General features: G+C 31.6%; 1 protein-coding gene across 1 annotated transcript; it reads left to right on the forward strand.

Moving 5' to 3' along the window:
- The first annotated feature begins 3,513 nt into the window (after nt 1-3,513).
- LOC108449958 (protein PLASTID TRANSCRIPTIONALLY ACTIVE 12, chloroplastic) lies at nt 3,514-8,572 on the forward strand. The gene is made up of 10 exons (XM_017747357.2): nt 3,514-3,783; nt 3,874-3,917; nt 4,401-5,063; nt 5,678-5,790; nt 6,184-6,443; nt 7,020-7,141; nt 7,526-7,594; nt 7,800-7,853; nt 7,944-8,048; nt 8,300-8,572. The coding sequence occupies exons 1-10, from the start codon at nt 3,750-3,752 to the stop codon at nt 8,396-8,398; spliced, it is 1,563 nt and encodes a 520-aa protein (XP_017602846.1). The 5' UTR covers nt 3,514-3,749; the 3' UTR covers nt 8,399-8,572.
- Nucleotides 8,573-9,475: the final 903 nt, after the last annotated feature.

Raw genomic sequence — 9,475 nt, forward strand, 5'->3', positions numbered from 1 at the left:
ATTTCACCATTTCACAAATTCTTCTAAATTCTTACTTGACTCATAAATATTAAATTACTATCTTGTTCAATCTTATTTGTCGAATTTAGTGATCTCAAATCACCATTTCCGACACCACTGAAAATTAGGCCGTTACAATAATAATGTAAAATAAAAGAATATTACATTTATTCACTGTAACTTACCTTGATACAAAATGTGACTAAACTTTACAATTTAGTCATTTACTTTTTCTTTTCCCCGATCTACTCCCGAATTTCGTTCTTCTTGATCTATAATAGTAAATTTAACTTATTTAATATTCACATTTATTAAAACAGTCCTTGACCCAAACTTTGGAAAAATTATATTTTTACCCCTAAACTTTCACATATTTGCACTTTTGCCCCAAGGCTCGTAAATTAAACTTCATCCTATTTTCTTATGTTTTATGACATGCTGATCATTTTCCCTTCTATGGCAATATCAAAATCACACTCTAACATATACTTATGACTATTGGTATTTTTTTTCCCGATTTAAGCCCTTTTACTCGTTTTCACTTAAAACCGAGTAGCATAAGTTGTTTAACATAATTTAAAACCTCATATTCTATCATAAAACACCAAAATACACAAATTTCAGCTATGGGTATTTTTTCAAAAATGAACCCTAGGTTGAATTATTTCTAGAATAAGCTTAATCAAGTTACCGGGACTCCAAAAACGTAAAGATCATTAAAAACAGGGCTTGGAATCACTTACTATGAAGCTTGAAAGTTGAAGAAACCCTAGCTATGGAGGAGAGAAAAAATCGGCAGAAACTAATTGAGAAGATGACCATTTTTGTGTTATTTTTCCCTTTTTAATTCATTTAATATCCAAATGACCAAATTGCCCTTCCTTACTAAACTTTCAAAAATTCCTTTCATGTCCTAATTTTTGTCCATGAACTTAAAATTGGTCAAATTGTTATTTAAACCCTCCTAATTAATATTCCAAAGCAATTTCATACTAAAAACTTCTAGAATGCAAGTTTTGCAAATTATTCGATTTAGTCCCTAACCTCAACTTAAGCACTTTATGCATAGAATTTCATCACGAAATTTTCACACAATCATGTAATCATACCATGAACCTCAAAATAATAATAAAATAAATTTTTCTACCTCGAATTTGTGGTTTCACAACACTGTTCCGTTTAGACCCTATTTCGGGATGTTACATGATTAAAATAAAATACAAGTATAGTAGGGGCTGCATAAGAAAAATTTGTATAGAAGTTTACTTTCTTTGTTTAATATTGATTTGAATAAGATGTTTCAGCCTTACTACATTACTTTATTAGATATTACATTACATTTCCACGTAAAATCGGTGTGTTCTGTTTTTTCTTTTATTTGCGATACATTAGCATTCTTGACATTCTATTTTAACAGGAGGATAATATTCAAAATGAGGGTTGGGTGACTGAAATATAATTTTAAATAAAGTTAATGAACAAGTGACTAAAATGTAACAAATCGATAACGTTAGTAGCTATTATATAACTTTTAAAAGTTGGGTGACTGAAATTTAATTTTAAATAAAGTTTAGGACAAGTCATATAGTCTACCCTATTTTTTAATGTTTAACCTAGTTTCTAAAATTTCTTTATCATTAATTATTAAATAATGCATAAATTAAATTTCTTATGATTAATACATCATTTGATATTTGAGTTTGATTTTTATTGTGATATTTAATTTTTTCAATATGGTACTTATATTTAGCAAAACTTACTCAAGTATCCAAAGCTAATTAACTTTTAGTATTCAATTCGAGTTTCAAAGTTGATTTGATGAAAGTTAAATGTTAATATCTAAAACTCAAATTGAACACTAAAAGTTAACATGGATAACTTTGGATACATGTGTAACTTTTTCCAAATACGAGTACCATACTAAAAAATAAGTATCACATTTAAAAATCAAACCCAAATACCAAATGATATATTAATCATAAAAAATTAATTTATGCATTATTCAATAATTAATGATAAATAAATTTTAGAAAATAGGTTAAACACTAAAAAAAAAGATAGATTACACCATATTTTAAGGTTAATTTGATAAAAGATAATTATTGTTATTTTTAATTACTTATAAATTTTGATCAAATCAAACTCAAATTAAACATTAGAAGTTAACATAATTACTATCAAATACGAAAATGTATAATTTTTTTTTCAAATGCAAGTACTACATCGGGCAAAAAATATAAGTAACACATTAGATAAATATTTCATGCTAACACGTATCTCACATTTTCTTCTTCTTTTGCGTTGTATATGAAATTTGTTAGATATCATTTTTGGTCCCTTTATTCTATTTATATTTAGGGGTGTAAATGAGACACTAGTGCTTGCAAGCTACTTAAATTCGAATTTGATTCGATAATTATTGAGCCGAGCCTGAGCAGCTCGAGTTATCGTTCGAACTGAATTCAAACTTAGTAATAGTTGACTCAAACAACTTGCGAGCCTTATCGAGCTTTTCATATTTTTATATTATCAAATTACATTATTCTCTTTAATATATTATTAACCTTAAACTTAATTATTGAATTGAAATTGAACACAAAATTTGGTAAAATAGTTTAATTAAGTTGAGCTCAAGTAGCTCGATTATATCTCAACCCGAGCTCGAGCTTAAAAATAAATGCTCAATTGACCTCGAATTTAAAAATAGATATTTGATTAAGCTCGAGCTTAATCGTATTTGAACTTGGCTTGGCTCAATTATACCTTTATCAATATCTATAAACTATACATAAAACTTAGGACTTTCCTTATAGTGACAAGCACGAAAAGGTTTTTTTTTTCTGCATTACAAGAATAGTTAAATTAAAATTTTAATTTTTAATTTTTTTAATATCATATAACAATGGTCAAATTTTAAATGTTAGTTTATGTATTACACTCAAAATTTAATCTTTATATTTTTATACTCAACTTTTATAATGTAAGGCTTCCTTGTATAAGGCATGTTTAAGTCATCTTTTTTTTTCAGACATTAAAAGATAACAGTAAATTTTAATGAATAAATTTACATTGTAATCTTTCTATTATATTTAAATTTACTTATACTTTAATATTTGACATAATTTGGTATCACACTTTTTATAATATTATTATTTAGTCTAAATATTTTACTGAAATTAAAACAGTGACGTAAAATTTAAAAATAGTTAACATTTTTAAAATTATTAGTTAAACTTAAGTTTATTTCAATATTCCTTTTGTCATATGGTAATCAATTATATTTTTAATTTTAAAATATTATATAAATAAATTTAATAAAAATTAATAAAGTTAATGAAGTTAACAATTAAACTTAAAAATTTAAATTGAGAAAGTCTTAGAAAATAACCTCTAAAATTTAATAAAAATATAGGAAGTGATATATGAAAAGTAAGGCAATTATAACCTCTCAATTTTTATTTTATAATTTATTCCAAAATTAACCCATGCGAAGTTTGGGTAAAACATACTAGCTAACGTTAACAGCCTAAAAGGTTAAGCTACATCGTGTTGACGACCTTATCCGCTCAATGAAACTTGAAATTTTCATAGACGTCCTCGCACTCACTGTCCCTAAAGCTAAACCCCAAAATCCAGACCAAACCCCCCCACTCTCTTAGCTAATGCCTCTCCATTTTCTCAGTGCCCAAACTGATTAATTTTATTTCTCTCTTCTCCAATTATATTTCGAGTATTAAGTTAAACTGAAAATGTCATCTTTATCAGTAAACTTTCTATGTAAAGGTGCGTTCTTTTTTCCTCTTTGCTAAAATTATTAGATTTTTTTTTTCGTTTACATTTCATTAAATTCCCCTTTTTGGGGATTTTTGGCAGATAGATTCCTAACTGCTGGGAAACCAGGCTACAATCACTTACAGGTTTTTTTTTTCTTCTTTTTTTTTGTGGTGAAATTTCATGATATTTATTTTTTATGATTGAGTTTGAACTTTTAAGCATGTAATTCTGATATACTGTTTTTCATTCTAAAAGTAATTTGCTGTTTCATATAACGAATAAATATAGTTGGTAATCTGCTTTAATCATGTGTTTGTTTGTTGAACCCAGAAATCAAAATATAGAAGCTTTATAACATTGAACTTTCCTGTTTAGTTAGTTAGTTTGTTTGTTTGTTTATGATGCGAAAATAGTATACAGTTCTGAACTTAACAGAAATCAAAATATAAGTGGACTATTTTTTTTAACTTTGTGTTTTCTACTTTTCTGTCTGCATATTTTACCATACGTCAGGAAGTAAAATGTTCAAAAATTTGCATTTTTGTTCAGTGAAAAATGAAAATTGCTTGATTTTGTTCTGTTTAGCTTTATTTACTATTGCCTTTCGTTTTTTGTGAATTTTCCAGATCTCGTCTATAGGCTATTTTCCAGCAGGAATATTGCAAGCTAGAGTTGGCTTGAATAAAGTGTCGAAGAGAGCTAATTTATTTCCTTGTATTAAGTGTGAGAAGAAAGAGGAGCCAATTGAGCATGTCTCTGTCGAGCGTCCTCCATATTATAGCTATATCGACTCGACTTCTGGGCAGCTTGAACCAGCATCTGGTGCACGTGCAAGTATTCCAGAAGAGGAGTACTGGCCTGAAGGCACTGCTAGTCGAGTCAGGGCTGCCAGGGCACCTGAACCAACTGGAACTTCTGCAGGATCCCCGTCATATGGAAAAAGCCCGGGAAGTAGGAGGAAGAAGCATAAAACATCGGCTGTTGCTCAATCTTCTCAAGTGAGCACTGAACCAAACGAGCCTGTTGTGCCTGAAATTGTGGAGGACATAGTTGACGATCCTAAAGATTCCTCATCTGAGTATGTAATTTACCAGACAGAAACTAAAGAAGATGAAGAAACTGAGTATGAATTAGACAAGAAATTTGGACGCCCTCATCCGTTTATTGATCCAAAAGTAAAGAAACCACTAGAGGAACCACTTACTAGTGAAGAACTATGGTGGAATTGGAGAAAGCCAGAAAAAGAACAATGGTCTAGATGGCAAAGGAGACGACCTGATGTTGAAACAGTTAGTGCCAAAATTTCTTTTATCTTTGATAGAAATTGCGTTCATCTCTAACCAAGCAGCCCAAAAGTTTTTTTTTAAAAAATTATTATTTTAACCTTTTTTATGTGCTTGTGTGCTGCGAAGGGTATATGTGCATGGGCATGTGTGTGTATGTAAAGAGAGAGAAACGGTTAGTTTCCATGTGTTTTCATGCAATGAAACATGTGCTTTCAAAGGTTTGAATTTGGATCAGTTGGTCCTACCTCAGTGATATCTAAGGCAATGATCATACTCCCGGATGATTTTCATTTATGCAATTCACCACTGTTCTCCACATGAATGTCCTCAAAATGTTGTCAAAAGAGATGGATTGACTTTCAAATCCTGATATGTTCTTATTTGAGTCCATTCACCAGCAGCTCTGTATCTATTGCTATTTCTCACAAGTCAAATTACTTTATGATGCTTAAGTAAGCCTTGTTTCATTTCTTTGCTTTGTGCTGAAACCTAAAGTAGCCTCATTCCGTGATTAGATATATGCATACCGCACTTCTATGCATTTCAGTTTCTTCTTAAAGAGGCTTTGATTTTCTATATTTGATGCTGACAACTGACATTGTCTCTTATTTTTTTAGGTTTTTCTGAAAGCAATGGCTGAGACTGGGCAAGTGAAGCTTTATGGTGAACATCCAACATTAACTGAAACTTCCCTTTACAGAGCTAGGCGCCATCTTTTCAAGGAAGAAAGGTTTAACCCATATGTGATGCTTTAGAAATGTTCACTTTCTCTCTTTCGTCCTTTCTCCTATTAAAATCTAAAGGCTGAAACAGGATTAGGAGATATGGACTGTTAACTAAATGAAAGTGAATAACAGTTGAAGTGGGAAGTTAAATAGGTAAAAAGTGGTGCAAAAAGGAGGAGGTTTTCTTAATCAAGAATAGGTACCCAAAGGATGTTTGAAATGAGCTAATAAACTAGTTATAAATGTCTGAGTTCTATTTATGCTTGCCATGGTTTTTTCTCTCATGTTTTTGCAAGGCATCAAACTTGCATCTTGATTATTATTGGCAAAAACTTGCTTTGGAATCAAGGTCTTTAAAAAGAACTTTTTTATGCTCAGCTAGGTGCTGATTTTTGCAGGTTGAAAGCTGAACAAGAAAGACTAGAAAGAATTGGTCCAGTGGCTTACTACTCTGAATGGGTGAAAGCATGGAAAAGAGACACTTCACGAGAAGCTATTCAGAAACATTTTGAAGAGACTGGTGAAGATGAAAATGCTCAACTGATTGAAATGTTCAGTTATCAAACAGATCGAGAATACAGGATTATGATGGGCACTGATGCCCGTATTCGAAGGGATCCTCTAGCAATGCGAATGCAAGAAGATCAAATAAAGCAAAGTACGCACTTCATACTGATAAGTTTTTCTTAGTGCCTAGATTTTTCTTTTGTTGTCAAGCAGATATAGTTATAGTACTTTCTGAAACACTGGCAGCTCTATATAGCTTGTAAAATTTTACTTTCCTGGTTAGATTTACGATGCATATTAATGGATATATTGGTGTAGAAGTTAGCATTTGACCCATGTTTTCACTCTTATGGTCTTAGCATTTGACCCATGTTTTCACTCTTATGGTCTAGAATAAAAGATGTATTTTTTTTCCTTTATGTTTTTCTCTTGTACTCCCAATCCCATATTACATTTGTAACTGAGGTCTAAATTTGAAATTCATGCTTCTTCGCCCCTACTTGTAGGTGTGATATTTTGGAGTGCTACTTCTAAATTTAACCGCACATGCTATTGTCACTTTTTTTGGCAGTAATAATGATATTGATCTAGTGATTTTCCTTCCTATTTGCTTCTCCTACCTGCTAAAACTATCACGAGAAAATCACTGGCAAGGAGCAAAACCTATTAGCATCATCGTGTTTTATATTTGGTTCTTGCATTTTAACAACTCCTTTGGTCCTTGCAGTTTGGGGTGGAGATCCTGTTTACCCAACTGTGAACTACATTCAAGATCCAGATGAAGTGATTGATTATAGAGGACCAGATTTTCATGAACCAACGCCAAATATGCTGGCCTATCTGAAGGAGGTTAATATTCTAAGTTTAGACCTATTCTTTTACTCCTCTCAAATTGAATAAGCAGATTTTATTTTAGTTAAAATGGTTTATTTATTTTAGGATCAGTCATTCTGTTAAAATGTGAAATGGTTTATGCAGTTCGGTCTAAATAATTAAATAGGCTCATGTAGCCTCGTAAACTGTGGTCTGGCAGTAAAATTAAGTGTTGCATATAGTTGGTGGCTTGTTGCAATTTGTAGTACTTCACCAGTGCTATAAGCTTTCTGCTGAAGAACCCTCGATGTCCCCTCTTCCTCCCTTTGTTCTTGGTCTTTTTTTAAGTCCTATGCTTAAGTTTTGTTCCCCATCTATTATTGCCTCTATCAAGTGCTTATTTTTCCTTACTTTGATCAGCATGGCAAAATTATATCGAGGGAGGAACTTGAGAAAATTTTGGCAATGGAGAAGACTGAAGAACTTGAGGTAACTAAAACATGACTATAAATGGATTGAAGAACAAAATCCAGTTGTGCCATTTCAATTAGCTACGTGACATTTATTTATTGGTTGTCGAGTTAGATTCAATATTTTTAACTGGGTAAAGGATGCATGATAGAACCATTGAAGCAAATGAAACATCATTAGAAGTGATTTCAACTAGTTATTGATAAAATTGTAATTACCGCAGATGACAGATTTAGATGATGCTATGGCCCGAGCTGTTGATATCGGCGAAAATGAAGTGAGTCTAGTCATCTTTTCTGCTTTAGCTTACATCCTATCTTTCATATCTATTTTGGAAGTGATTGCCTCATGCTTAAATACTTTATAGGATGAAGATGATGATGACAGTGAAGTTGATGGTGAAGGAGAGGAAGAGAAAATCAATCGCAATTGGAGTGTTCTTAAAAGTACACCTCAGCTTCGAAAGTCAAAGGTGCTTGCTCATGTCATTCTTTTTCTTTTGTCCGGCTGGGAAGTCGTGTAATATGATTTTTATTTCTTTTATTTGGGCTGTGATTATCTTGCATGAGCATCACATGTATTGAGGTGAGGAAAATTTTGAGAGGTTAAAAAGCTGTGACAGCACACGTCCGGACTTGAATGCTAATTTAGAGTTGTAGTTGCTCACTTTCTTACGGGCTGTTTCAAGCAAAATTCCTAATGCATTGTCCCTTGAGCATGCAGGGTAAGCCGAAAAAGGAGGATCCAATGTCCTTGGAAGAGGCAGTCGATGATTCTGAGAACTTGACTGATTTTCTCATGGACTTTGAGGAAGAGGAGTGAGGGCTATCCGCCAGGTTGCAGCTTACAATATGATTTGCAAGTCATCAAATGAATGGCTACAAAAGTGAAAGAAGAGAGTGTTGAGAGATGGATAAGTGAGGGAAAGTGAAGATGGTAATTTTGGTGAAACCTCCAAAGGATCTTCCAACTCTTTTATTGATTGATGATTGATAAGTTGGGTTTTTTTTTTTTTGGGGGGTGGGGGAGGCCATTTTGACAGCTGAATGAGGATGCCAAACAGGTTCTTTTGCAATTTTAGATTGGAGGGTAGCTTTTCATGTGTCAATGTTTCAATTACTATATGAAATAGAGATTTGGGTCCAGTTCCCGTTTGTATAAAATTTGAGGCTAATTTGGAAGATGAAAAATTGAATAAGTAAAAACATAAAAATATATACAAGTTTTTATTCACTTGTCTTTTGGAGGAAAGATGGGAAAATTTGAAAAGAAAAAGTTACCCTTTTCATTCATTTATTGGTAGGGGCGAAAATATAGAATATTTTAAAATTATATAATTCTAAATCAACGCATGTCTTTTTCTTTTCTTGATTTCATCTGGTTTTTTTTTTATCATTTTTCTTTCTTATTAAGAAGACTCAAAAAAATTTTGGAACTTTCGCTCTCTGTGTATTCCTATCATTTTCAATTTATGTTCACCCATATTTTTCAGATTTTAAAAAGGAAAAAGAAAAGCCAAAATAATAATAATAGTGAGTTGAGTCCTTCAATAATCCGATCTGGTCAAAAGCTCGCTCTTTTTTTTTTTTTTCTTTCTTTTAAATTGCAAGTTGCTGGAAAAAGTGGAGCAAGTGAAGGCAGCCCATACATTGTTGCTTTCACACAAATATTTATGGTTTAGGTTGGTTATAAACCACTCACCATTTTATCTCATTTCCTAAGCCATTGATTGTTGAATTTACAAACTCCCACTCCAAATTGGAACACACATACATATTATGATTGAAGCTAAAAGAAAATACTCAAAATTCAATATATTATTTCATTAACTTCGAACTCCAAATTTACTTCAATTTCATATTTACTTTAATACTTTATTTTTCATGAAATATTCATATT

This window comes from Gossypium arboreum, chromosome 5, assembly GCF_025698485.1.
Source record: "Gossypium arboreum isolate Shixiya-1 chromosome 5, ASM2569848v2, whole genome shotgun sequence".
Lineage (NCBI taxonomy): Eukaryota > Viridiplantae > Streptophyta > Magnoliopsida > Malvales > Malvaceae > Gossypium > Gossypium arboreum.

Excerpts from the sequence above, each read along its gene's own strand:
- LOC108449958 (XM_017747357.2), top strand. The coding sequence starts at position 3,750 with ATGTCATCTTTATCAGTAAACTTTCTATGTAAAG. Across the intron at positions 3,784-3,873 it reads AGTAAACTTTCTATGTAAAG|ATAGATTCCTAACTGCTGGG; the intron begins GTGCGTTCTTTT and ends GATTTTTGGCAG. Across the intron at positions 3,918-4,400 it reads CAGGCTACAATCACTTACAG|ATCTCGTCTATAGGCTATTT; the intron begins GTTTTTTTTTTC and ends TGAATTTTCCAG.